Source organism: Protopterus annectens, chromosome 2.part1 (assembly GCF_019279795.1).
Source record: "Protopterus annectens isolate FY-2018-M chromosome 2.part1, PAN1.0, whole genome shotgun sequence".
Classification (NCBI taxonomy): domain Eukaryota; kingdom Metazoa; phylum Chordata; order Ceratodontiformes; family Protopteridae; genus Protopterus; species Protopterus annectens.
Window position 1 is genome coordinate 770,079,019 of NC_056729.1, and position 27,977 is coordinate 770,106,995.

At 43.4% G+C, this 27,977-nt stretch overlaps 1 protein-coding gene across 1 annotated transcript in view; it reads right to left on the reverse strand.

The window, feature by feature from the left end:
• CLOCK (clock circadian regulator) overlaps positions 1 to 27,977 on the reverse strand; it is a 2,173,159-nt gene that overhangs the window by 279,889 nt on the left and 1,865,293 nt on the right. Inside the window, exon 20 of the mRNA XM_044062477.1 lies at positions 16,853 to 17,011. Coding sequence (XP_043918412.1) covers positions 16,853 to 17,011 — 159 coding nt within the window. The remainder of the gene's footprint in view (positions 1 to 16,852; positions 17,012 to 27,977) is intronic.

Genomic DNA, 27,977 nt, shown 5'->3' on the forward strand with positions numbered 1-27,977 from the left:
CAATGGGGTACTTAGCTTTTAGTTGAAGACTTCGGTTCTGAAACTCGAAAACGAAAATTTCAGGAGTCGGCCGACCGGCACTTGCAAACTGCTTCTGCTTCTGGCACCGCACGGCAAGAAAGACTGATGTAATGGCAACAGCTGCATGTTTTATACCCCTGACAACCTGACGTCATGGAAGAAGGGACAACAACCGATGCAGGACCCAAGACTTTGTTAATCAGGCCATCTGAGGGCTACTGCAAGCAGATAACCCAAAAGTGATGACTGCAACAGTGAAACATGAAGAACATCTGCCCAAACGGCCAATAAACTACAATTTCTGGGCCAGAAACCACTCCTCTTGTGGTAGATAGGCTACCTAGTGCTTACCACTCCCACTGATGAGCTAGAAGGCCTTCCCTCCAACACAGAAAGGCTTGGGGGATCAGTAGCTTACAAACAGTCCTGGATACAGCAATGATGTGGCAGATTTAATCTGTTCATTGACCAGTCTGATAAACCTTATGATCTACTTCATTTATTTTTGCCAAGATTTCAAATGGACCATGACAGTTATGTAGAAATTTATTTTCTGATGATGGCATTTGCACAACACCATCTCCTGGTTTGAAGTCTCTCATTTTAGCACTCCAATGGTATACATTTTTCTGCATGTCATGAGCTTTTAACTTGTTCTCTTTCACTATGAGCATCCCCACTAAGTCTTTGCTATAAATTAACAAAAGTAATCCAGAGGGCTCGAGTGAAGTTTGGTATCCCACCTGTGACCCAGAGGATGACAGGACTAACAAGAAACATATTACAAAGGATAAGTCCAGATAAAATCACTTTAGCTAGCAGATCTAGGAGACTCTCTCTCTGATACCTTCCTTTTGGGAGGAATAAAGACACCTTGTTGAAGTTTCAAGTAGTTTATTCAGTGAAGTAGGTAGCTGGACAAGTGTTCTTATTTGTTACAGTCAAAGGAGATGGACAAGTGTGCATAATTTCTGAAAATTTGTTTCTTGTGCAGACAGAATCTCAGCAGTCTGTGAAATTCTGGGGCATGAAGGATGCATCCCTCCCTTGTGGCTGGTTGACACTGTTTTCTGACGCAATCGTGGGGATAAAGGGAGAATTAGTTTGGAGAGACAGTCTGCCTTTATGGAATATAAAGTATGGAGGAGGGGACGATAAGGTCTGTAATTCTGAATTCTTCTTGGAGATGTAATTGCTACCAAGAGTAGTCTCCCAAGGCAGGAAATTCAGCTGTGTTGAAGCGCAGTGCAGCACAGCAACTTGGCTTGGGATCCAGAGTCTACTACTCAGGAGGATGAAGACAAGCTAGAAATGGTGTGGGAACTGTGGTGAGGAAGAGGCTTCAGAAGGCAGTGAGGGACGTAATCAGAATTAGTGAAAGACTCATAGCAATCAGACTATTCGTAATCTCAGCCTGTGTCCCACAGCAGGGTTGTGATAGTGAGAAAGAGTGTGCATTCAGACAGCAGTTGCAGGACCTACTAGATAAAGCAAGACAACATGAATTTGTGTTGATAATGGGTGATTTGAATGCACATATCGGGATAGACAGAACAGGATATGAGGACTGCCTGTGTCTACATGGGTGGGGCAAGAGGAATAAAGGAGGAGAGGCCATTCTACACGTCTGTCTGGCAAATGGCTTGATAGTAGTCAACACATGGTTCAGAAAGAGAGACAGTCACAAGATCACATACAAAAGTGGCCACCCACCTACTAAGGAAAGGGCAATGGGAAAGAATCAGTGATTGCAAAGTCAGCCCTCATGAAACAGTTGGCCCACACCATAAATCTCTGCCTGCCACAATCAGCTGCAAGCAGTGGTCAGAGAGGGCTCTAAGGCCAACAAAAACCAGGCTGAAGACCTGGAAGTTGACTGGAGAGAAAGCACAACAGTTCAAAAAATTACTCATGGCTTTAGCACCTCAAGAACAGCAGGAAATAGCTGGAGTTGAAGAAGAATGCCAGTGCCTCAAATTAGCATGTGTGAGGACTGCAGAACAGATATGCATCCAATCCAGGCATGGAAATAAGGTACATAAGGAAAGATGGTGATGGAATGCAGAAGTCCAGGAAGTCATCAAAAGAAAGAAGGAGTGCAGGAAAAAGTGGGAGATAGAAAAAAACAAACCAGGCTAGGAAGGAATACAGGTTGGTTAACAAAGAAGCTAAGAAAGGAGTTGCAATAGCAAAGAGCAATGCATCAGAGGCACTCTACCAGCTTCTAGAAAGTATGGCACAAAGAAACTGTTATCAGGTTGCAAGGCAAAGACAGAAAGATAAAGAAGATAGCCAGACGACCTTCATAACAGATGCCAGAAACAACCTGCTCACCAGTCCACAGGACATCAAAGGTAGATGGGAGGAGTACTTCTAGCAGCTTTCTGAGTGAAAAAACCCCACAGAAGATGTACTGCCCCATACACAGCCAATGATGAAAGAAGAGGAGGAACCTACAATAGTAGTAGTAAGCACAGCACTAAAGCAAATGAATTCAGGGAAAGTAGCAGGCTCAGATGAGGTCACAGCAGATATGATAAGGATGCTGGATGAGATCGGGGACAAATGGCTCTTGACGGTACTCATAGCAGTGTGAAGAGAAAGACGTATCCCATATGACTGGGGAATAAGCATAATAGTGCCAGTGTTCAAGAACAAAGGGAATAGTCACAACTTTGGGCAATATGGAGGTATCAAACTCCTGTCATATTGCATGAAAGTTTTGGAGAGGGTGACTGATAAACAAATATGCAGAGTTGAAACTAAGATGGGAGGCAAGCAGTTTGGATTTAGATCAGAACGCTGCAAAACTGAATCAATGTTTTCAGTGAAACAGATCACTGAGCTGAGAAGAAGCTAGACATGATGAAAGAGTCCAAATGGGCATTCCTAGACTTGGAGAAAGCATATGACAAGGTTCCAATAAAACTGATATGGGCAATCCTGTGGTGGTTTGAAGTCCCAGAAACACTGGTAGAATTAGTGGAAGCTATGTACAAGGACCCAATCACTCAGGTAGAATTAGTGGAAGCTATGTAGAAGGACACAATCACTCAAATATGAACAGTGTTCAGCCTCACAGAGGGGTTCCCAGTGGGCATGGGTGTACATCAGGGTTCACCTCTGAGCCCACTGCTGTTCATACTGGTAATAGACTACATTAGCAAACAAGTCAGAGGGGACAGATCAACAACATTGCTGTATGCAGATGATGTGGCATTACAGGCACACTGAGCAAGAATTGTAACAAAGGATAGGGGAATGGAATACAAAACTGAAGGCACATGGGATGAATCTGAGAACAGATAAGACAGTTGTAAAGGCATAAATGGGGAAGAAGAGGAGAAAACTGAGAATTGAGATAGAAAGGATGGCTTTTAGTTGTCACTTGCTATCACTTATGTCACTCATACAGAACCTGAAAATACTCCTACTACAAAACACACCAGGCTTCCACAGTGCTAAGTGAAATTCAGAATCATAAATTCATAAAAATGAAGTAAATCTGCAAAAGATAAATGCATTCTAACACCTCATTTTACAGTGTTCTGCACTACCAGTTTCCTGTTTGATTGCATGTTACACTCTGTGATAAATTTTGGTGAAGAAATGTTGAGGTATTAAAAATAAGATTTAGATGTCAGTGACAGATCAGATTGATGGATGAGTTGATGATAAAAGGCCTAATGCCTAAGCGGTGTTCGATTTTTTTTTTGTGTTTACTAATTGTAGGACTATCTCAAATGTAAACCCTGCAAGCTGACACAAAAGCCATGTGATGGCAATGGTCAAGGTAGTCACCAAAAGAGTAAAGGCAGAAAAACAAAACAATAGACAACCATGTAAGACAGCTAGTAAACAATGCTACAACACAAGTTGTGCTGTACAGTTGCCAGCAAAGGACTGGAGGAAATACAAATCTTGACAGTTGTTTTCACTACAGATAAAACAAAAAAAATTAAGATTTCAAACTTCTGGAGTTGCTCCTTTAGAGGGATAAAACCCCATGTCACATATTACTAGAGTTTGAACAGTGGCTTGGATGCCTGTCAGAGCTAGTAGGGGAGGATGAAAGTGAGCAGCCACTGCATAAATGCCCATCCAAGGAGGAGGGAGGTGGGTCTGGCTTGCCACATGGGTGACACCCAGTGGGAATACTAGGTGTCTACCCAGTAGAGCCCTAGATATGCCCAGCCTACACTGCCATGTGCAACCATACAGTGAACCAAACCCTTGATGGGCTGCTATAGCAGTGCTTGGATGACCACTGCAGGGAAGAGGTAGGCCACCCCACAGGACTAGCAAAACTGTCCAAATGTGTTCAGGTATAGAAACCACTGGACTTGGTCCTGGAGGTGTGGTGAAAAAAATGATTTTAAACTGCTGAAGGCAAAAGAATAATACAAAATAGGAATATCACCAATCTTTCTCCAGTTCTCCATCAGAACGCAGAAAACAAATTCTGATGAGTACAACCAAAAGGCAAAAAGCAAACCACAAAATGTGAAAAGTCTGGCACAGGTTCTAACAAGCACAAAATCCAAAGCACCTGGTCTGAAGAAGTTTACACTGTTTTAAACGAAAGCGCTTACATCTTTTATATTTTTCTACATTAAAAACCTTTGTTTTACATCATCGTGCTTTGGATTTTGTGCTTGTTGGAACCTGACCTGTCAGACTTTTCATTTTCTGATGAGTAACTGCAGGCTGTGAGCTTGTTCCACTGAGCTCCAAACAGTCAGAATGCATAAAATTGTGGCTATTTGAAAGACAGATGTGTAATTTCCAACAGCAGCGGCACTACAATTCTAGTAAACCTTAAAGAGAAATATGCTGCAATCTGAAGCTATGCAGTGCACAGCAATTCATTTATCAACAGCCAAAATTCTTTATCTGCTTCAATGCATCTGAGATACTTCAGGTACAACTAACATTGGGTAAGACGGCGATTTAGGTTGTAGCCTACTATAGGTCCCCAATCATATCCCAAAACTCTCACTCCACGTTCCTAAGCACCCTGGAAACTATTAGGGTCCAACCCAACACTCTCAACTACCCCTCCATCAACTGGGAAAACTACTCATGCACCAATACACTGGCCCGACACTTCCTGGAATTCATCAATTCCAATGCCTTGGACCATCTCATTCTTACCCCCACTAGAGGAAGCTACATCCTTGACCTGGTTATTACTAACATGGGCAATTGTTGCTCTACAGCAGTAGTCAATTCCTCCCTGGCTAGATCTGACCACAAACTAATCACCATTGAAATCCACATCTCACCCACACCCCCCGCAAAGGCAATCACCAAGAAAAACTTCTCCAAAGCTGACTTTGGGCTCGTAAAAACAGAGGTGGCTAGCTTCACAGCATCCATTTCAATGGAAAATAGATGCATGACCACCGAATCATACACCAATGCACTGTACGAACACGTACATAAATGCATGGAATTAGCCATACCCAACAGGACCAAAAAAAGCAAGCCAATCTGGTGGTATCCCTGCCATTAATAAACTCTACATTAGAAGGAAGAAACTTGTAGAAAAAGGTGAAGTCCCAAGACTGGAAAAACTCCCCCTCATCAAAACCTCTAAAGATAGCTATGAAGGCAGAAAGTACAGTTTTGTACCTACCATAAATGTAGATGTTCGAGTGCTAATACAGCTGTAGTCATAACAGATGGGTTCTCCTGCCGTCAGGCGGGTCCTCGGTCGGCCGAATTCCAAAGTCTAGGTCCGGCGTCGGTTGTCGTTGCTTCTTCCCTGATGTCAGTGCGACAGGGGTATAAAAGAACCAGCCGACGCCATTTTCTTCAGTTTTTCTTGCCCCAGATGTCAGGTGCCCCCAGAAGGAAGGCAATACATAAAATTATGTAATAATGCAATGCAATATAATCAAAAAACAGTAGTTGCAAGCAAATACACCATAAAAGAATACCCCTAGAGGGGAAGGAGGGAGGGAAACCTGGACTGCAGCTGTATTAGCACTCGAACATCTACATTTATGGTAGGTACAAAACTGTACTATGTTCATCGTGCATACAGCTGCAGTCATAACAGATGGGTAGAATCCCAAAGCTAAGAAAGGGGTGGTAGGCACTAGGTGGAACTAGGAGGAGCCAAAATGCCCTGCAAGACTGCAGTGGCAAAGCCTGCTCTAGATTTGGAGTATAATGGTAGGTTGTAGTGCTTGGAGAAGGTATGCACAGAACTCCAAGTGGCTGCTTCCAAAATATCCTTGGTAGGAACTCCTCTGAGGAAGGCTGCAGAGGTGGCTGTGGCCCTGGTGGAATGAGTTCTAATGCCTGTAGGTACAGTTTTGCCATGAAAGGAATAGCAAAAGCGTATGCAGTGGGCTATCCATTTTGAGATTGTCTATTTGGAAATTGGCTTTCCTTGAGCTCCTACCGCATAGGCCACAAAGAGCTGTTCTGATTTTCTGAAAGGTTTTGTTCTGTCCAAATAATAACGCAGTTGCCTGTGGATGTCCAAGGAATGTAGTAATCTCTCCCCTTTGTTTTGAGGATTAGGATAAAAAGTAGGTAAATGTATGGCCTGATTTAAAGCTACCCTGGATACCACTTTAGGCATAAAGGACGGGTTGGTTCGTAAGGAAACTCTGTCCTGATGGAAGATGATAAAAGGCTGGACAGCCATGAGAGCCTGTAGTTCTGAAACTCTATGAGCTGAAGTGATAGCCAGAAGGAAAGCTGTTTTCCAGGACAAATATTGCAAATCTGATGAGGCAGCTGGCTCAAAAGGAGGCAAAGTCAGTTTTTCCAGAATGAAATTAAGATCCCAAGCAGGTATTGGTTGTTTCCTTGGAGGTCTTAAATTCTTAGCCCCTCTGAGGAACTGTCTTAATAGAGGGTGAGAGAATAAAGGTAGATCAGTGTTGTATTCTGCAGAAATGGCTGAGACATGGATTTTGATGGAGGAGAACGAAAGTCCACTGCTTAGCAGTTCAGCCAAATATTGTAGTATTTGAGGTAAATTCAGTTTTCCAGGGTTCTGGCCCTTTTTCTCATTCCAGACACAAAAACGTTTCCATTTTGCGGAGTAAGCTTTTCTAGTTGATGGCCTTCTGGCCTCCAAAATGACATCCTGCACCTCCTTGGAGAGTAGTGCCTGTTGTGATGCTAAGGAATCTTCCATGTGGCTAGATTGAGTGTTTTTAGCTGACTGTGAAGAGTTTTGAAGCTGTGCTGAATCAGAAGAAGAGGCATTAGAGGCAGGGTCCATGGTGGGGAATGCGTCAGGCTCCTCAGGAGTGGGTACCAGTGTTGCCTTGGCCAGTCCGGAGCAATGAGGATCATCTTTGGTCTGTCTGCTCTGGTCTTCAATAGGACTTTGGGCAGCAGAGGAAGAGGCGGGAAGGCATAAACTGTCATTGATGTCCAACTGAAAGAGAGAGTGTCCACTCTCCAGGCCTTTGGATGGAAGATCCTTGAGCAGAATTTTGTCAATTGATGATTTTTGTGGGAGGCAAAGAGATCTATGTCTGGCCTTCCCCATTCTTGGATTATTTCTGTAAAAACTTTTGGATGCAACTTCCATTCGTGTGGATCTGTCATATTCCTGCTTAGGTTGTCTGCCAGCGTGTTTTCCTTGCCTGGCAAGTACTGTGCTTGTAGTTCCATTTGTAAGTCCATGGCCATGTTCCAAAGTGACATGGCCAGTCTGCATAGGGGATAAGAATGTGTTCCTCCCTGCTTGTTTATGTACCTCATAACTGTGGTGTTGTCTGTTCTTATCAATAGTTGACCCGGTTGTAGAAGGTCTTTGAAAGCTATAATAGCATTTATTACTGCTAGCATTTCTTTTTGATTGATGTGAAGGTGCTTTTCTTTTTGGGACCATTTGCCCTGAATGCACCGGTCTGTCATGTGCGCCCCCCAGGCGTAGTCCGAGGTGTCTGTTGTGATGACTTGATTTGCTTGAGGCTTGCTGAATGGAAGACCTGTGTTTGTTTGACATGCTTGAGCCCACCACAGAAATTCCTTTTGCAGACATGGAATTAGTGGTATTATTGTTTCCAAACTGTGGCTGTGTTGAGACCATATATTTTTTAGGTACCATTGTAGTTTTCTCATATGCAGCTTTGCACATGGGATTAGTAAGATGCAAGATGCCATGAATCCCAGAGCCTGCAGGATTTTCCTTGCAGTCAGCCTGGTGCAATTTGCCAGTGTTCTGAAATATTAAATTAGTTGCCCTGCTTCTCTGGTGTGAGGTAGGCCATCTGGGTGTTTGTGTCCAAATTGGCACCCAGGAAAATTATCTTCCGAGAGGGTATTAGCCTTGATTTCTCTTTGTTGACTGTGTATCCCAGAGAGTTTAATAACATTATTACATAAGCCAGATGTTTCAGAAGAATGTGCTTGCTGTCCGCTTGGATCAGGCAGTCGTCCAAATAAGGGTATATTTGTATCCCTTGAAGTCTGCAGTAGGCAATTACTGATGCCAGGCATTTCGTGAATACTCTGGGCGCAGTAGATAAGCCAAAGGGCAATGCAGAGAATTGATAATGGGTTGAACCTGCAAGAAATCTGAGGTATCTTCTGCAATTTTGTCTGATTGGGACATGCAGGTATGCCTCCTTGAGGTCCAATGTTACCAGCCAAGACTCCTTGCCCAGCATGGGAAGAAGTTGCTGTAGAGTGAGCATCTTGAATTTTGGTGCAGTAGGAATATGTTTAGGATGGAAAGATCCAAAATAGGTCTCCAATCTTTTCCCTTCCTTGGCACCAGAAATAGCCTGGAATAAAAACCTTGACCTTGTTCGTGTGTAGGTACCTCTTGAATAGCTTTCATGTTTATAAGATCTGAAATCTGCTTTTGTGCCTCTGCCCTTTGATTGTGTGGCAGGTTTGGCATGCCTCTCATTTTTGGAAGGGTAAGAAAATGGAATTTGTAGCCTCTGTTTATAATGTCCAGAATCCATTTGTCCTTTGTGACAACATGCCAATTTTTTGAGAATAGTGCCAGCTTTCCTCCTAAGGGGGCTGCCATTTGAGAGCTGGTTGGCATGCAAAGGGGAAAGTCATTGGGTTTGCTTTCTGAAAGATTGCGAGTTGTCCTCACCACCTCTTTGTGTAGGAGCTTGCCATTGTCTGCCTCTGTACGATCCTTGTGATTGTCCTCTGCCCCTCGGGCGCCTGTATCTGCCTCTTTGGGGTCTGTCGGTGGCAGGAAAGGACCAGTTTTTGGAAGGCCAATTTCTACTAAAACGTGGGGGTTGAACCTGCAGAAATTCTTTCACAGTTTGCATTGATTTAGCCTTTTCCTCCATTTTCCGTAATACTTCCTCAGCATTTGCCCCAAATAGTACATCCTTTTGAAGAGGGGCGTCTAGTAATTTAGCTTTGACATGATCAGGCAAGGCTTGTTCCTTGAGCCAGGTATGCCTACGTATGACTGAGCCTGTAACAGCAGCTCTACATGAGGCCTCTAGAGCATCAAAACCACATTGTAAGGTATGTTTACCCACTTGTTCTGCACTATGCATCAAATCCTGCAACTCCTTCAAGTCTGGTTGTTCAGGTTGTGACATTTTACTTTTCAAGTGAGATAACAGAAACTGTTGGTATTTTAGCATATGAAACTGACAGTTTAAGGCCCTCATGGATAAGGTAGCCGAGGTATATACCTTTTTCCCCACCTTTCTAAGGATCTGGAATCTCTCTCGGAAGGCAATGGATTTTTGGCAATGGAGGCCTTAACTCCCTTGGGCCCCTGTGAGATGGTTTCTAGGTCAGCAGCATGGCTTTTGTATAGAAATTGGTGTGAGTCAGGAACCCTGTAGTACCTGTCAGGCTTAACTGGAGCTGGAGGTAGAGAGTCCGGGTTAAGGCAGGCCTCCGAGTAAACATCATCTAGGATGTCCAAGACAGGAGGTATAGCCAGAGGCCTGTGCTGGGGTAACAAAAGAAATTCCCTGAGCCTTTTCTTGGAATCTGAATAATCCTGGCCTTCCCAGTGGAAGTGTTCCCTTAAGGTATGCAAAGTTTCCCCAAATGAGTAATCCTCAGGGGGGGATACAGAAGGAATAGACTCCTCTGCATCAAAGTCTTCAAAAGGGGAGTAAGACTGTTCCTGATCATCAGAGTATTCTGAAATAATGGAGCCCTGATCAGAGGAGGGGGAATCTTCCTCCACTCTGGGCCTTTTGTCCGGAGGTGGCTGAGAACCTCTGATTAGAGTAATTAAATCCTCAGCCATTTTAAGCATCTGTTTCTTAGGCATGGGGCCTGGAGATGGGTCCTGTGTAGCTGGTCTCCTAGGGTGCATGGTTGCTTTAGACTTGGTGAAAGCCTTGATGGAGAAAGAAGAGGAAGGTCTGAAGACACCTTGAGTGGAGGTGGACCTGTCCACAATCTGTGTTTCAATGCCAAGAGTGGCTTCGGTATCTGTAGTCGGGGTGTATGCCGAGGAGCCTGCGACCTCGGGTACAGGAGACACCGCCAAAGATGTGTCGTCGGTAATCAGGGGCTGCGTAGGCACCTCGCTGAGAACCGGACCACGTGTAGTCGGCTTTGGCGTGGTGTCGGTCCTTGTCTTTGCGTTTTTTAGACAAAACCGGAGTCGGAGTATCCGACGACATAGTATAGTTAAATGCTTTCCCAAAAAAATGCTGGGCGAACTCCGCCCGACGCTTAATAGTGCTTTTGTTGAATGTAGCACCTTATGCGGTATTTGCTTCCCACAAGAAATACAATTATTAACTTTGTCTGACATCGGTCTGAGGCAAGAAAAGTTTCCCCAACGGGGTACTTAGCTTTTAAGAAGACTTCGGTTTCCAAATTTTTCGTAATCTCAGGAGCTGGCCGACCAGCACTTGCGAACTGCTTCTGCTTCGGGCACCGCACAGCAAGAAAGACTGAATAAAATGGCGTCAGCTGGTTCTTTTATACCCCTGTCGCACTGACATCAGGGAAGAAGCGACGACAACCGACGCCGGACCTTGACTTTGGAATTCGGCCGACCGAGGACCCGCCTGACGGCAGGGGAACCCATCTGTTATGACTGCAGCTGTATGCACGATGAACGTTTGCAGCAAACACAAAGCCATCTATAGTTATATCAAGAATCTCCATGGCAATATCCAGGTTTGCTCTGAGTTGCTGCACAATGGTACCTCCTATACTGAGCCAACAGATATTGCCAACATACTGGCTGACAGATTCAGTGCCAAATTTACCCCCCCCCCCCCAAGAACCAATCACAATACTAGAGGAATGCTAGGCACCCAGCATTGCTGCAGCACAGGTTAAAGCTGCATTGTCCAAGGCCAAGAATACAGCATCCATGGGACCCGACAATATCCCTTGATGTGTTCTACATGAACTACAAAGTGAATTGGCACCACATCTGTGTGCCCTGTTCAATCACAGTCTCACCTCAGGCTTTGCCCCTACCGAATGGCACACTGTACAGTCATCCCTCTCCATAAAGGGGGAGCGACTACAGACCCTGGGAATTAATTCCCCATTAGCCTGACGAGTCTGATATGTAAGGCTATGGAGCACATTATCATGGACCTAATTAACAAGGATATAGAGAATCGCCATACTCTACATCCCACTCAATTTGGTTTTGTGAAAGGTAGATCATGCCTGCTCAACTTGGTTGACTTCTTTGAGACAGTCACCAGAGCTGTGGATGAGGGCAATGCAGTTCATACAGCCTACCTTGATCTGGCCAAGGCCTTTGATACCATTCCCCACTCAGGAATTATTGATAAACTCACCAAACTAGGCATCAACCCCGATATCACTAGGTGGGTTGCAAATTGGCTCACAGATAGAACACACAGTGTGAAAGTAGCAAACGCCAAATCAGACTGCCGACCAGTCACAAGTGGAGTCCCACAGGGATCACTCGTGGGTCCTCTCTTTTTTGGCATCCACTTCTCGGTAGTCCAGGCCAACATGGAGGGACTTTGACTGACCACGTTCACAGATGACTGCAAGCTGGGAGCCATTAACAACTCCCCAAGTGATGTAGACATCCTACAGTAAGGCCTCACTGAGACCAATGACTGGTGTTGAAACCATGGCTTTAAGCTTAATGCCAAAAAAATGCATTGTCGCCCCCTTTGGGAAAAACTTAGTTCCCACTAACTCCCACATCGATGGGAGCCCACTGAACACTGAAGGCATTATAACAGATCTGGGGACACAGGTTGAGAGCGACCTCTCCTTCGACCATCACATTGCCACTGTGGTCAGAAAGTTCTTCTATGTGGCACATCTCATTACCAAGGGTTTTGCATCCAGGAAGAAAGAGGTCATCATCTCTCGCTCCACTGTTCCCTCATTAGGCCAGTCATCGAGTATAATGCCCCATTTGGCATGTACCTCACTAGACACATGGTAAAGCTGGAAAGGACACAAAAGTACCTCACGAAGAGGATCCTAGGCCTTAAGCATGTCCTACACGAACAGACTAAAAAAAAAAAACTCCAGCTATTCTCTGTCTCATATTGTCTACTAGGTTCATAGGTTCATAGATTAGTACTAGGCTAATTGCCCTTGCGAGCCATTTTAAGCCTAGCCAATTATCCCCTGTGAGACTCAAACCCTGTACCTTGTGTTTGTAAGGCAAACACCTTAACCATTAGGCCACCCTCCCAACTAAGACACAATCTCTGCTTGACTTACAAAGCCATGTCTGATCCAGCTCTGTCAGAAATGATACATCTAAAGAAATCCCAATCCCTCCGCACCACACGCTCCAGAGACCTCAACCTCATTGCCACAATCAACAGAACAAGCTGGAGGGACAGGTTCATAACCCACAGACTGCCCATGCAGTGGAATAGACTTCCCATACATGTCAAGCAGAGAACCTCACTGGCTCTCTTCAAGAGAAATCCTGATGAGTGGATGCGAAATAGAAAGTTCACCCCGGGGGCCACTCCAATGATTCTACTTGATAGAGGCACTGGGAACTAACGTCGGGCAACACGACGCCTGGGCACTTCTATGGGCTAGGCTTGCACAGGCTCCAGGGCCATTAGCCTAATACACACCTATGAACCTATAAACCTATGAACACTCCAAGGAAAAATAAGGCAACTGGCCAAACTCCAAATCTGAATACAGCTTATCAACTTTTATGGTAACTGCATACATTAAATACAGTGAGAGAAACAGTGAAGCTTATGCAGAATTGTTCAAGAAGGTCAAACGCAGGAACAAATAGAGGAGAGAATGGGTTGAGCCATCAATGTCTGTACATCATCAGTTAGACTATGTGCACTCAAAGACACTAGCATGAGCAATCGTGAAGAAGCAGCTACTGAAAAAAGAACCATTGGAATGTAGTTATCCGATGATAAAAGCTGTCTCTAAGCCTGCTATCTGACATCATTTATGTTAAACAAAACAAAACAAAACAAATACAAACTCTTGACTACTACCGGGAAGGCAGACTACAACTTAGTTACTAATATTTCATACAACAGATGGTACGTTGACTATTACCAGGAAGCCAGACTACACCTTAGTTTACAACATTTCATACAACAGATGGTACATTAACTATCAGGAAGACAGACTACACCTTAGTTTACAATATTTCGTACACAGAAGGTACATTAACTACTACCAGGAAGGCAGACTACATCTTGGTTTACAATATTTCATACAACAAACAGCACATTAACTACTACCAGGAAGGCAGACTACATCTTGATTTACAATATTTCATACAACAAACAGCACATTAACTACTACCAGGAAGGCAGGCTACATCTTGGTTTGCAATATTTCATACAACAAACAGCACATTAACTACTACCAGGAAGGCAGACTACACCTTAGTTTACAACATTTCCTACAACAGATGGTACATTAACTACTACCAGGAAGGCAGACTACACCTTAATTTACAATACTTCATACATCAGAAGGTACACTGTAGCAGCACCAAAGTCTATTTTTATTTTATTTTGACATATGTTGACCGGATTTGTCCAACTGTGCATGAGCCCATTTTCAGCAGAGGCCCGGAGAGAAACGCTCCATACAAAACATTTATCTAAGCAGAACTCATAGTAAGTACAGAAGCTTCCAAGTACAAGACAAACTATAATATAGAGATAGCTATAGATACCAAAAGAATCTCAAATACAGTACAGAAATCAATAAATAAGCAGGAAGCAGGCACTGTTGTATATGATACAAGAAGTCCGTAGTTTACTATAGTTACATATACATCTCATAATACAGTGCAATAAAGAACAATTCAACAAGTTCTGGAGTAAAGAATTATGAACCAAGTACAGTAGATGAAGGCAGTAAGTACAGAGAAAAGAAATGATGAGTATAGTAAATTGTGTTATGGTAAAGTAGTAGGGGAGGTAAAAAGTGGATGGGCAAGTGGATTAAAAGACTCAGAATAATAAGGGAGCACACAGTAACAGAGTTAGGTTGGACTTTGGCAGGAGCAGGTCCATGAGTTCAGTAAATTGTCTTTTAAGGCTATTTTGAAGTTGTGAGTATTGGATATAATTCTGATGCTCAGAGGAACTTTGTTCCAAGCTAAAGCAACAGAGCAGCTATACAGATGTTGGCCAATTTTTCTTTTGGATTTCTAGCTTTCCAGGAGAAACTGGAGCTCCGGAGAGTGACTGGGAGGATATACGGAGATGAGGGATGAAGTGGCAGGGCAGGAGGTAGGCTTGTAGAAGATGGAGTAAGTGAGGAGCAGTTGAGCTCGATGGAGCTGGTAGAGGAATTCTAGTCAGCTTAGGGATTTGATAGAAAGGCAGTGCTGAGACTTGTAGGGTTGGTTTGCAGTGAACCTAGTGATTTTGTTATAAGTTAGTTCAAGCTTAGACTTCAGAGAGGATTGTAAGTTGATTAAGATCAGGGAGGCATAAAGTAAGCTAGGAAGAAGGTAGGCGTGGCCAAGGGAGAGTCTAGAGTCCTTGGTGAGGGATTTTTTATTTCTATAGAGCAAGCCCAGTTTTCGGTGAGTCTTTTTTATGCAATTTTGGACGTCCAGATCAAATTTAAGTTGATCGCCAATGACAACGCCAAGGAGCTTGGTGTGTGTTTCTACATTAATTGTGGTGTTATCAAGAGATGTGATCATAAATGAAGATTTGTCGTGGGAAAGAGATTTCAGGAGGAATAAGAGAAGTTTTTTTTGGGGGGGGGGGGGTTGAGTAGGAATTGACTGTCAGTTAACCAACTTTCAACAGAGTTGAATGAGTTTTGGGTTAGAGTGTGGAGGTGAAAGAGATTGTCAGAAGTGGAAATGATGGTGGAATCATCTGCATATTATATTAGAGAGAAGTGAGAACAGGAACGGTGAAGACAGTTAGTGAAGATGTTAAATAGTAGTGGTCTGAGAATGGAGCCTTGAGGTACTCTTGTATTGACTGGAAAGAAGGGTGAAAAGGAAGACAGCCACTTGACAGACTGCTGTCTAATGGTAAGGTAACAAGCGAACCATTTAACAGTAGAATTGGAACTCTGCGGTCGTGCAGCGGTAGCATTGTGTTCTCCCGTTTGATTCTCGGCTGGAGTGTGGGAAGCGCCTTCTGTGTGGAGTCTGCATGTCCTCCCTGCGGTTAGGTGGGCATTCGAAAGACATGCGTAAATGGGTGTGCCTTCGTTGAAGGTTGAACGTCGAGCTGGCACCTCGGCGTTTGTGAAAGTCTACTGCCAATTATTAGCGGACCAGAGTTCCGCTGTGGCGACCCCTAACCGGGAAAAGCCGAAAGACAAACAACAACAACATCAGACAATTTAGTGAGAAGCTTGGGGTGGGGATACAGTATCACAGGCTTTGGAGAGGTCTAAAAATGGACAAGAAAATAGTTTATTGTTGTCTCTGGCTTGAGAGATACTATGAATGAAGAAAATTAGAGCTGCAGTCGTGCTATGGTCAGGGTGGAATCTGTATTGGGTAGGAGTGAGTAAATTTTCATGAAGGAGATAATCCAGGAGGTGCTTATGTATAGATATTTTAAATATTTTAGATTGTGGCGACAGAATGGCAATAATGGGCCTGTAGTTTGACAGGTCAGTAGAGTGTACTCCTTTGTGGATTGATGCAGTGTAAAACTGTTTCCAGATAGAGAAGACTGTAGATTACTGGAGAGATCGGTGAACCCGTATGGAGACTGGGTATGGAATTGAGCTAGCGGCAAACTTAGGAAGAGGGGTGGTAGATTGTCAGCTGAGGGAGAACATGGCTTTAGTTTGTTTAGTAAAGATTTTATGTAAGCACTGGGGACAGGTTTGAGTGAGAGGGTGGTTTGATAACCAGAGGAAGGAGGGGGAATAGAGAGAGATTGGAGGTGGGACTCTTTTGGGTTAGCTTGCTGATGGAGTAGAAGTAAGAGTTGAGAATAGTAGCAGTTTCTAGGGTAGAGTGGTTAGGGCAAGGGTTAGGTGTACTTGGGCTACCTGGATGAAGAATCTTATTAATGGTGTTCCAGAATTTTTTCAGATTGTTGTGACGATTTGTTTGAGGCTTTAGGTAGTAGCATTTCTTATCATTAATAGTGCACATGCCATCTTCTTCACAGTTTGACAGCAAGCTCAAGAAATGAACATGCTAGCAGTTCAGCTGCTACTCAGGAAGCACGGATGAAGAAGACAGATTAACTAATCTTACTTTAGCATTGCTTGTAATAATTAGTACAAATCAACAATTTCATTAGGCTGAACATTTTACAATACAACTCATTACTGTAGGGCATGCATGAATATCTATCGGTTTATACGTATATGCATAAAAATTAAGAAGTTGTCACTTCCAGATGAGTGAGAAACAACCCAACACTGATACTGCTAGTAATAGACTCACCTGAAAACCTTGACCCTGAACAAGACTAAGCTGTTCCTGTATATTGCGTAGCTCTTCTTGCTGGCGTTGTATATTTGCTTCAATCATGCGTGTTCTTTGCTCTAACTGGTCCTTTAGATGCTGCATGGCTCCCAGCCGAGTTGAAAACTGAAACATGGGCTACAGAAGAAAGAAAAACACAAATAAGTAGACTATAACAGAAACTAAATGAAAATACATAAACAGAAAAAATAGGTGCATTCTCACTGTAAGATGACCCCCCCCCCTTTCACTGGGCCTTGGTTGGACTTATTCATTCCACCAATAAGAATTTATCAAAAAATTGAAAAATCCAATACTAAGGGACGTACAGACATTTGCTCCAATGCATGCAGTGATGTCACACAGAGGATATTTAAGCATGCTCATTCCCTAACACACAGTTCATCTCACCATCAAAAAAGGTGAGCAACTTCCTCTAATTCAAGAAACCTGTTAACAAGTATTACACATGTACATAAAGGAAATTCCAACAGTAAAAACAGAATGGAGGATAAGCCAATTCACAAGGGGGGTGGAGAAACAGCATACCTGACCCATCAAAGAGGGTCCCCTTCATTGACAAACTAAGTCACTAAGAATTCCCCTGTAAATTTGAGGAAAGGTACAGTTGATCCACCCAGCATGGAAAGCACTCTCATACTTACACTGATACATTAACAATGTATCTGATACATCTGACAGTAATGGGTCCTTAGACGGGCTAACTTTTAAACAGTAACCATCAGAGCAGAAGCATCCCATGAGCCACATAAAGGCAGAATTCCAAATATCGAGTACTTAAGAAGCATATTACCAAAGGAAATCCAACTGCCAGACTCACAACTGACACAGTAATGCTTAGAGAAGGTGTTCCCTGACTAACAAATTCTTTTTTGCCACCATATGGCAAAATATGTTACAGCAGCAGTCCATTTTGAGTGTGTCTGTTTGGCAGTTGCAAGCTGTTCCCTTCTTGAAGCAATGGAAACAAACATCTAGTCTGTGTTCCCCACTTCCCCCAAATATTAAAACCAAAACTGACAGTGGAAAGACAAGACAAAAAGCTCTTTTGTCCCTTTTTGCTACACCATCAATGAAAACCTGATAAATAAATACATTCAGGAATATCTCAGAAACCACTTTTGAGAGAAATTGGTATTCATTCTAAGGGATAGACAATTCTTGTGAAAGATCAGGTATGATTCTCTGCAAATTAGAGTATGAAACTCAGAGGTCCTCTGCAAAGGATTGATGTTCACTAGAAATACAGACTCCCAAGAAAAAAAATTCAGCACTGAACTTTAAGGTTCAAAAGGAAGAATGGCATGCCTCATGAAGTGCTGGTGCTCTGGACGAGTTCTTTAGAGGAGGGCAGAGATGCAGCATTCCTTTAAAACACTGTTTGACCAGCTGAAGTTGGTAACAATCCTACCCTCCACAAGATCAAGATGATAAACCACGATAGTCTGTGGGAAGAGTAGGCATAATGGCCTTTTTCAGAATCCTTATCTAATGCAGTTTTTAGTGGAGTTTCCATGCTGTTTAAGGAATTCTGGAGAGTTACTGTTAAAAAATGAAAGTTATGGACTTACAATAATGACAGATCTGTGTTGTCTGCTTTCATCCTTCCTCAATGGATGGATCTTCGGATCCAATCTCAGATCAGACTTTAGATCCAAAGCTCAGGCTCCTCTCCTTATCTATAATCCCATCCTGCCTCTGAAGTTACCTCAGATAAAGTTTGCCCAAGCACTAACTAATAGACAAAGGATCCTTTCCTCAGAGTCTAGAATTCATAAATTTAGTACATTAGTCCACATTCTGCTCTGCAGCTTGAAAAGCATATGAAAACAGACACATGAAGAAGCAGTACAATTGTATCAGGAAATAATAAATAATAAAAGCAAGAACAAGAGAAGGGGGAAGTAGGGCAGGAAGTTCAGGAAGGACAGAAGTAAACAACACAGACCTATCATTATGGTAAGTGCATAACTTTCATATCTGATGATGTCTCTAACATCCGTTCCTGAATGATAGGACAGAGTTCGCAGTTAGTGAAACCCCGAGGAGGTCTCATGGAAGGATATTCCACAGAATGGCTGAATCAAAAGCAGCCCTATCTCTACAGTGTAAATCCAGTTTGTAATGAGAAATGAAGATATGTACATTGGACCAAGTGGCTGCAGACCAAATATAATCAAAAGAAGGCGATAGAAGTAGCTACAGATCTAGCCGAGTGAGTCTTAATGGGTTTGGGTAAATTCAGTTCCTTCTCTCTATATACATATGATATGTAGTCAAATAATCATTTAGAAAGAATCACTTTAAGGACTCCCTGTCCCAGTTTGGTTGATGAGAAAAAGACAAGCAGCTGATCACACTGTGTAACCTTTTTTGTACTATGAAGGTAGAAATGGTATGGACAATGTACATCCAACAGATGCAGCATGCGCTCCCCTTCATTGGCAAAATCAGGGAAGAAAACTGGAAGATTAATAGACTGATTTAGTGAAGCCACCTTTGAAGAAAGGGTGGGTTCATTTGCAGTGGCACAGAAAGGGAATCGAGTAGGGTCTGGCTATGATCGTCTGCATCAATGCACTTTGGGTGATGGATGTCCAGACCTTGCGGTGCAGATAAAAGTGTCCCTGACTGCCTCCAGAGTGCAGCAGTCAGGCAACCATTCAGTAACATTGGTAAGGCCTTTTGGAGAATGGCCCCTGGAAATCTTGAATTTGTGGGCCACCACTGCCATTTGGGTGACATTCACCATTAGAATCCCCTCCTACTGCCCTGTGGGGGGCTATCCCTAGCCATTGTGGCTTTTGGAACCACAGCTTCTGCCTCCCTTATGGTTCTCAGAGAAAGACTTCTGAGGAGTAGAGAACCACATTCCTATGGCAGAAAAGTTTTTTCGCATCTTACTCAATTCTGGAGAGTGTGTGTCTGACTTTATGCCCAAAGACTGTCAAGCCATTATAAGAGGCATTGACAAAGGACACCTTGAAGTGCTCTGTAAAGTCACACAAGTGCATCTAGGCATGTCTCCTTATGGTTATGACAGTGCCTATGGCTCTCAAAGCGCCCTCAGTCATGTTAGAAATTGGGTACATTAACCCATTTGAAAGGGACCGGTGGGTGAACAGCTGCAAGTCCAAGGTTTCCTTGTTCTCTGCAGAGATGGACCTGGAGAAAGATTTGTGGAGCTCCTTCTTCAAATCCCTCTGGAATCATGTCACGTGTGCCAGGTAGTTTAGCTTTCTCACTGAAAAAGTTGCTGAACCATATATTCAGTTCCTAAACCTGTTCAATGCCCTGGACTCTGTTAGTGAGGTGGACAGAAGAGCTTTCTTTAGCAGGCATATTTTGGTGGCAGCCACCACCACCTTTGAACAGACAGTGGGGCCATTGTTCCAATGCAGACAGTCTTTGGATGACACTAGAAATGTATCTGTCTTTCTTGGAATCAGTTCAGCCACATCCAGCTCTTTCCAGGACTGCTTCAAGATAAGATCAACCATCTTCATCAGCAGGAGGGACCACCCAAGAAGTAGCTGGGCCAGACCCAAAGGCTTCTAAAAACACTGACTCCTCTGTGGGGGGAGGGGCTTCAGAGGACTACCCACCTTTCTGTCTCAAAAGTTCAAGGATCTCAACAAGTAAGACATACTCAAGGGGGATGTGGGGGTCCCCTCCCCTTCTTCAAAGTCAGTGCCTTCAGTTAGAGACTCCCAAGGAGCCTCTATAGTGATGTGTTCCAGCAAGGACTCAGAAAAGGAGTGGGAGTCCTGAAGATGGACTGTCTTGAGGCTTGATGGGGCCAGCTGTCCCAATGGGATGGGATGAGTAGGATAAGAATCCAAGGAAATTTGATGGGGGATGGACAATTAGGAAGAGAAGTCTGCTCAACAGACAAGAAGAGCACTCCCTTGATGGACTTGAACACTGAAGCTGAAGGAGAACCCAAAATCATGCTGAATGGAGCCACAGCAGATGCTCCGGGCACATTCCAGAATCTGAATCAACCAGTCTCAGAAGCCAATGCTGGAACCAAGTTGTCTAGTGCCAAGGCTCTGAGAGGAAGGGATAACTCTGAAAACTTCATTGACTTCCCAGATTCAGCACCAATGCTTTGGTCCAGAGATCCTTCTGGATCTGAACTACTCTGAATCTGTTGGATCAGAAAAGCCAATGGAGTAGAAGGCAATCAGGTCTTTGGACCCGATGTGACCAAGCCCTGGGTAGCACACAGATTCGCAGTTCGCAGTCCTCAAATGACAGATTGGGGTAGGAGCAATAATGGGATGTGGGGAAGGACCTAAGCTCATGGATATGACAGTGGCCTCAGCTGGGAGAACCCCCAAATGAATTTGGGTCCAGAGGAACTTCATCATCCTATCCATGTCTGCTTCAGAAAGGCTTCTAGTACAGTGAACTAACCAAAATGAAGTGGCTGTGGCTAGGGACCTGGAAGACCTGTGAAAGGTCATCTCCTGTAAGAAAGGGTAATGTAGCCTTGAGGAAATGTGATCTGGGGTGAACCTAGGCTCTGGTGGTGGAGGTATACTGACGCCAACAACTATCTGCTCCAAGACAAGGGATGGATCTGAAAATTTTGGAATTTTTGGAGCCAGAGCCGAAGCCAAAGAAATAGTAGATTAAGAGGAACAGACTGAGGAACGCTTCCCAAACTCTTTAGGATTCTCCTTCAATCTATCATTACTTTTCTCACAGTTATGCCTATCAGAAGACTTCCTGACTGAGAAGGAAGCTCCAGACGCTTAAGAATGAGTAAGGGCTAAATCTCCCACAAAGGCAGGCAGAAGTCTTTTTAGAATGAGTTTATTCCTTCATTCATTGACTGTTCTAGGACCAAAAGCGGTGTAGATCGAGCACTGTTCATTCAAGTGGGCAGTTCCAATATACACACTTTGTGTACGAATCTTAATTTGGTATCTTTTGGCTGCGGGACACACATTTTCTGAAGCCTGATGATTTCTCAGTCATTGTGCAAGAAAGAAACTTCTGAGAGTACAAATGCTAACTAAAGTCAAACAAAAATAACAACACACAACAATAACTATTAATAATCCTAACATCTAACAATACACAACTAGAAAAAAAAACAACTGTCAGCTGAAGAAACAGCACCAGAGACACGAGAAATAAACTCTAACATGGTAGTTAATTATAAGGTAAAGAGAAACAAGAGATACTAACTAACTAATAATAAAAATATAAAGTAAAAAAAAAAAAAAAACTCAAGGTATACCAGGAAAAACAACAAAAAATCAGTACTTATCTAAGGCAAGCTTGAGCAGTACAGACCATGTCTGTTAAAATGAGCAGCAAATGAGATCTGAGGTAACTTCAGGGACAGGAAGGGATTATGGGTAAGGGGAGCAGCCTGAGCTTTGGACCAAAGTCTAGAGTGGCCAAAATCAGATCTGAAGACCCATCCATTGTGGAACAGATGGAAGAGACAACATCAGATCTAAAAGAAGCTGAATGGCTAAGTGACTTTTAATGTCTCACTATAAATATTAGTTTATATACCAGCATTTCTTGCAGCTGAGGTTTGGAAGTTTTTTCTTACCTTTTCAGTGAATCTCATCTAATTTTGACTTGGAATTAGTTCACTTTTGTTTAAATAATATACATTTTTATTTTTGCTGCAGAACCTTATCATCAGCTTACGAGTATAGTGGTGAAGTCCGCTTTGCTCTACCATATGTAAATGTTTTTATGAGTTTGGTGGAGATGCAGTATATGTACATAAGATTTTCAAAGAACAGGTTTTCTTAAGAACAGTATTAGTCATAGGGGGATTCATTGTAATAGAGAACTATACACCCTATACATTTTCTATTTCTCTTTATATAATACTGCATTATCCATCAATTCATATCTCATTTGTTTAGCCAGCTTCAATAGTGCACAGGAATAAAGCCATGGCTACATCTTAGGTGATCCAAACTTGGTTAGTGGCTCAGGTTCCTGCTGGAGCTAGTTTGTGTGTGTGTGTGTGTGGGGGCTTTGTCAGTATGCCTGACCTTTGGGGTCATGTGGAAGTACATTCCTAGAGAGCACGTTCCTATGGCTGAATCCCATAAATCCCACACAGCCCTGGTGGCTTCATTCAGGGCAGGACTGTCATGAAGTGCTATGTCAATTGCTCATTGCATGCTAAACGTGAGGCATGTTACTGGGCATATATTGTTGGATTAGGGTTGTATAAAGACAAGAGTAACTGTCCCTTATGGCTGCCTCAGTGATGACCACTATCAGTTGTCAGTCACTATTGTATAGGGAATGACTGGGCCAAGGTAACCATGAGATGTCTGATGGCTGGCAGGTACTAGGGGCAAAAAGCTACAACAAAATTCACATCTCAACTGATCACAATAAAACTAATACTTTTCCATGGGGAAGGGGAAAATTAGGTATATAAAGAGGACTGGAAAGATTTACATATCAGGAAAGGAGAATCTGATATAAAAAGGAAATAAAGTGTAATGGAAAAGAAGGGGGAAAATACTACATGCCTAAACAGAAAAGCAAAGTACAGTTGTGTACACTTACCATAAATGTACATGTTCAACTGTATTCACTGTTGCAGCCATTACATTTGGGTAATCTGCTTGCAGGTTGCCCTCAGTTGGCCTGATTAACAAAGTCTTGGGTCCTGCGTCAGTTGCTGTCCCTTCTTCCATGACGTCAGGTCGTCAGGGGTATAAAACATGCAGCAGACGCCATTACATCAGTTTATCTTGCCCCAGATGTCAGGTGCCCCCCTAATGGGGAGCAATTAAACATGAAAACACAAAGGTATACCTCCAACAAAAAAGCAAATACACCAAAAAGGCTTTTAAGCATAGTAAAGGAAAATAGAGGTATAGCCAAAAGAATTTAGGGGGCAGGAGGGAAGGTAACCGGGACTGCAACAGTGAATACACTTGAACATCTACATTTATGGTAAGTGTACACAACTGAACTATGTTCTTCCTGTTTCACTGTTGCAATCATTACATTTGGGTAGATTCCCAAAGTTATGGTTGGGAGGAGGAGTTTAGATAGCATTAGGGCCAGCTATAAGGCCCTGCAAGAATGCAGTGGCAAAGCCAGCTCTAGATTTAGAGAAAATTGGCAAATGATAATGCTTGGTGAAAGTATGTACAGAACTCCAGGTAACAGCTTCTAGGATGTCCCTGGCAGGAACACCTCTGAGAAAGGCTACAGAAGTAAATGCAGCCCTGGTGGAGTGAGGTCTGATCCCCTGGGGGGATAGGTTTTCCATGGTGATTATAGCAGAAATTAATGCAATGGCTTATCCATTTAGAAATGGTTTGTTTTGAAATAGCCTTCCTCTCTGCCCCTGCAGCAAATGCTACCAGCAGTTGTTCAGATTTTCGTTGAGGTTTATTCCTGTCCAAGTAGAATCTAAGTTGTCTGTACACATCCAAGGAATGCAGAATCCATTCCCCTTTGTTCTGTGGATTGGGAAAGAAGGTTGGCAAATGAATGAACTGATTAAGAGCGACACTGGATACCACCTTGGGCATGAAGGATGGATTGGTTCTGAGTGACACCCTGTCCGCATTAAAGATGATGAAAGGCTCCACTGCCATAAGGGCCTGTAATTCAGATACCCTTCTAGCTGAAGTGATTGCTGAAAGGAAAGCTGTTTTCCAAGAAAGAAATTTTAAGTCTGGAGTAGCAGCTGGCTCGAAAGAAGGTAGAGTGAGTTTCTCCAATACAAAGTTAAGGTTCCAGGCTGGGGTTGGAGCTCTCCTGGGTGGTCTCAAATTTTTAGCCCCTCAGAAGTACTGCTTGAGCAGTGGATGAGAGAAGTGGGGAGGTTCTGTTTTATAATGAGCTGAAATGGCTGAGGCGTGGATTTTAATGGTGGAAAAAGACAGGCCCTTGTTAAGCATCTCAGTTAAGTATTGTAAAATCTGAGGTAAATTGGGGGCTGCTGTGCTCATTCCTTGAGAATGGTTCCAGGCACAGAATCTTTTCCATTTTTCAGCATAAGATTTTCTAGTACTAGGCCTCCTTGCTTCTAAGATGACATCCATCACAGGTTTGCTGAGGGATGGTAAGGGAGAGTTTAAGTAATTAGCCAGGCTGCAAGGTTCAGTGTTGGAAGCTGAGGGTGCAGAATCTGGTTCTCCTGCTGAGATAGCAGGGAAGGAGTCTGAGGCAGGTGACATGGAGATAACCGTGACACACTGTGCAGGAGGGGGTGCCAGTGTTGGCGCGGCCAGTCTAGAGCAATCAAAATTACCCTTGTTTTTTTCCTGTTTGACTTTTAGTAGTACTTTGGAGAGCAGAGGCAGCGGGGGAAAGGCATAGACTGATAGCTGAAAGACAGAGCATCCACTTTCCAGGCTTGTTTGTGGGAGTCCTTGTGCAAAATTTGTCCAATTGGTAGTTCTGGGGCAGGCATGTTCCTATGGCTGAAGACCATAAATCCCCCATTCGCTTGTCAACATGTTGAAAATCCTTGGTTCCAGTTTCCACTCGTGTGGGTCCATGAAGATTCTGCTTAGTCCATCTGCCAGTGTATTTAATTTTCCTGGCAGGAATTGAGCTTGTAGGTGCACTTGGTAGCTCAAGGCTGTGTTCCACAATGCCATGGCTAGTCTGCAGAGGGGGCAAGAATGTGTACCCTCCTGCTTGTTTATGTGCCACATAACCGTGATGTTGTCCGTCTTTACCATTAATTGTCCTGGAAGAATGTAGTCCTTGAAGGCTGTCAGAGCATTCTGTACAGCTAACATTTCTTTTTGATTGATATGCAGGTGCATTTGACTTGGGTTCCATTTGCCCAGAATGCACTTCCCTGCCAGGTGAGCCCCCCATGCATAGTCTGATACATCTGTTGTTAGGGTTTGGGCGGCAGGGGGTGGTGTGAAAGGAAGTCCCTTGTTTTGGTGGCAGGCCTCTGCCCACCAAAGGAACTCTAGGCATAGGCAAGGCATGATAGGAATCATTGTTTCTAGGCTGTGAGAATGTTGACTCCATAGGCTTTTTAGATACCGCTGTAGTTTCCTCATATGCAGTCTTGCATATGGAATTAGAAGAATGCAGGAAACCATGAACCCCAAGGCTTGCAGTATTTGTCTTGCAGATAGCAGGGTTTTTGTGGCCACTTGTTTGAAGTAGGTTGTCAAATGAATTTGCTTTTCTGGCATGAGGTAAGCCATCTGGGAAGTTGTATTCAAGCTTGCTCCCAGGAATGTAATTTGTTGGCATACCCCAGACAAGTTAGAACCCTTTTTACAAATGCCAAATGATTCAAAAGTATGTCCTGGCTTTCTGCCTAAATAAGACAATCGTCCAGGTATGGGTATATTTGAATACTTCTTTGCCTGAAAAATGCAATAACTGGAGCTAGGCACTTTGCGAATACCCTGGGTGCAGTAGATAAGCCAAAGGGCAGTGCAGAGAACTGATAGTGTGTGTAGCCTGCTTTGAAGCATAGGCATCTTCTGCAAGATTCCCTGATTGGGATGTGCAGGTATGCTTCTTTTAAATCTAGTGTTGCCAACCAGGCGTCTTTGCCTAGTATAGGAAGTAATTGGTGAAGAGTCAGCATCTTGAATTTTGGAATCTCCAGAAAGGTGTTTAGAGTAGACAGGTGCAGGACTGGATGCCATGATTTGTCTTTTCTGGGTACCAGGAAAAGTCTGGAGTAGAAACCTTGTCCCTTTTCCTCTTCTGGTACCAGTTGAATAGCCCCCATGCTTAACAGAGAAAGTACTTGTTTTTGAGCCTCTGTCCACTGATTTGGGGGTAGGTCCGGCCACCCACTTGGCGTTGGCAACGTGTGGAAGTGAAATCTGTATCCCTGGGGCACTATATTTAAAACCCATTTGTCCTCAGTAATGAGTTCCCAGTTCTTTGCATGAAGAGCAATCTTTCCACCCAAAGGGGCAGTCAGAAGATAAGTGCTTGGAAATTTTAAAAGGAAGTAATTGAGACAGTTTACCACAGGGGGTGTCTTGTTATTACCAGACTTGGAAGTGGAAGCCCCCCACTGCTTCGTTCTGAGAGTCCCCCGTGACTGAAACCTAGGGTTTTTGCTGTGTCTGGGCTTGGCTTGAGAAGACCTGGAAGGGGCTGGAAAGAATCAATTCTTAGAAGGCCAGTACCTACTAAATTTAGGAGGCTGAACTTGTAAAAAATCTTTAACAGTTTGCATAGATTTAGCTTTATCTTCCATCTTTTTAAGAATTTCTTCAGCCTTGTTGCCAAACAGGCGGTCTTGATTTAGAGGAGCATCCAACAATTTAGCTTTAACATGATCAAGCAAAGACTGCTCCTTAAGCCAAGCATGCCTTCTAAGCACAGACCCAGTAACAGCAGCCCTGCAAGAGGCCTCTAAAGAATCAAAACCACATTGCAAAGTATGTTTTCCAACTTGTTCAGCAGAATGCATTAAATCCTGTAATTCTTTATTTTCCACACAGTCAGGAATCGACATCATTTTCTGTTTAAGCAGTCCAATAACATGTTGCTATTTTAACATATGAAATTGGCAGTTTAAAGCTCTAATTGCCAATGTTGCCGGAAGTATAAACCTTTTTACCCCATCTTTCCAACGCCCTGGAGTCTCTGTAAGAAGGGGTAGGATTTTTAGCAGTAAAAGCCTTAATGCCCTTGGGCCCCTGTGAAATATTCTCTGGATCTGCAATAGGATTTTTGAAAAGGAACTTGTGGGACTCAGGGACCCTGTAGTATCTGTCAGATTTACTGGGAGCAGGAGGCAGGGAATCAGGGGCCAAACTGGATTCCAAGAAAGCATCATCAACAATGTCTAGTACAGAAGGAATAGCCAAAGGCCTATGCTGAGGTAGGAGAAGGAAATCCCTAAGCCTCTTTTTTGAATCAGAAAATTCCTGACTTTCCCAGTGAAAATGCTCCCTTAGAGTATGTAAGGTTTCCCCGAAAGAAAAATCCTCAGGAGGGGAAGCAGAGGGAACAGAGTCCTCCGCATCAGAATCCTCATAAGTAGGTAAGGACAAATCCAGGTCATCAAAAGAGTCAGATAAAACAGAATGCTGACCAGAAGATTCATAATCAAGCTCAGCCCTAGGCC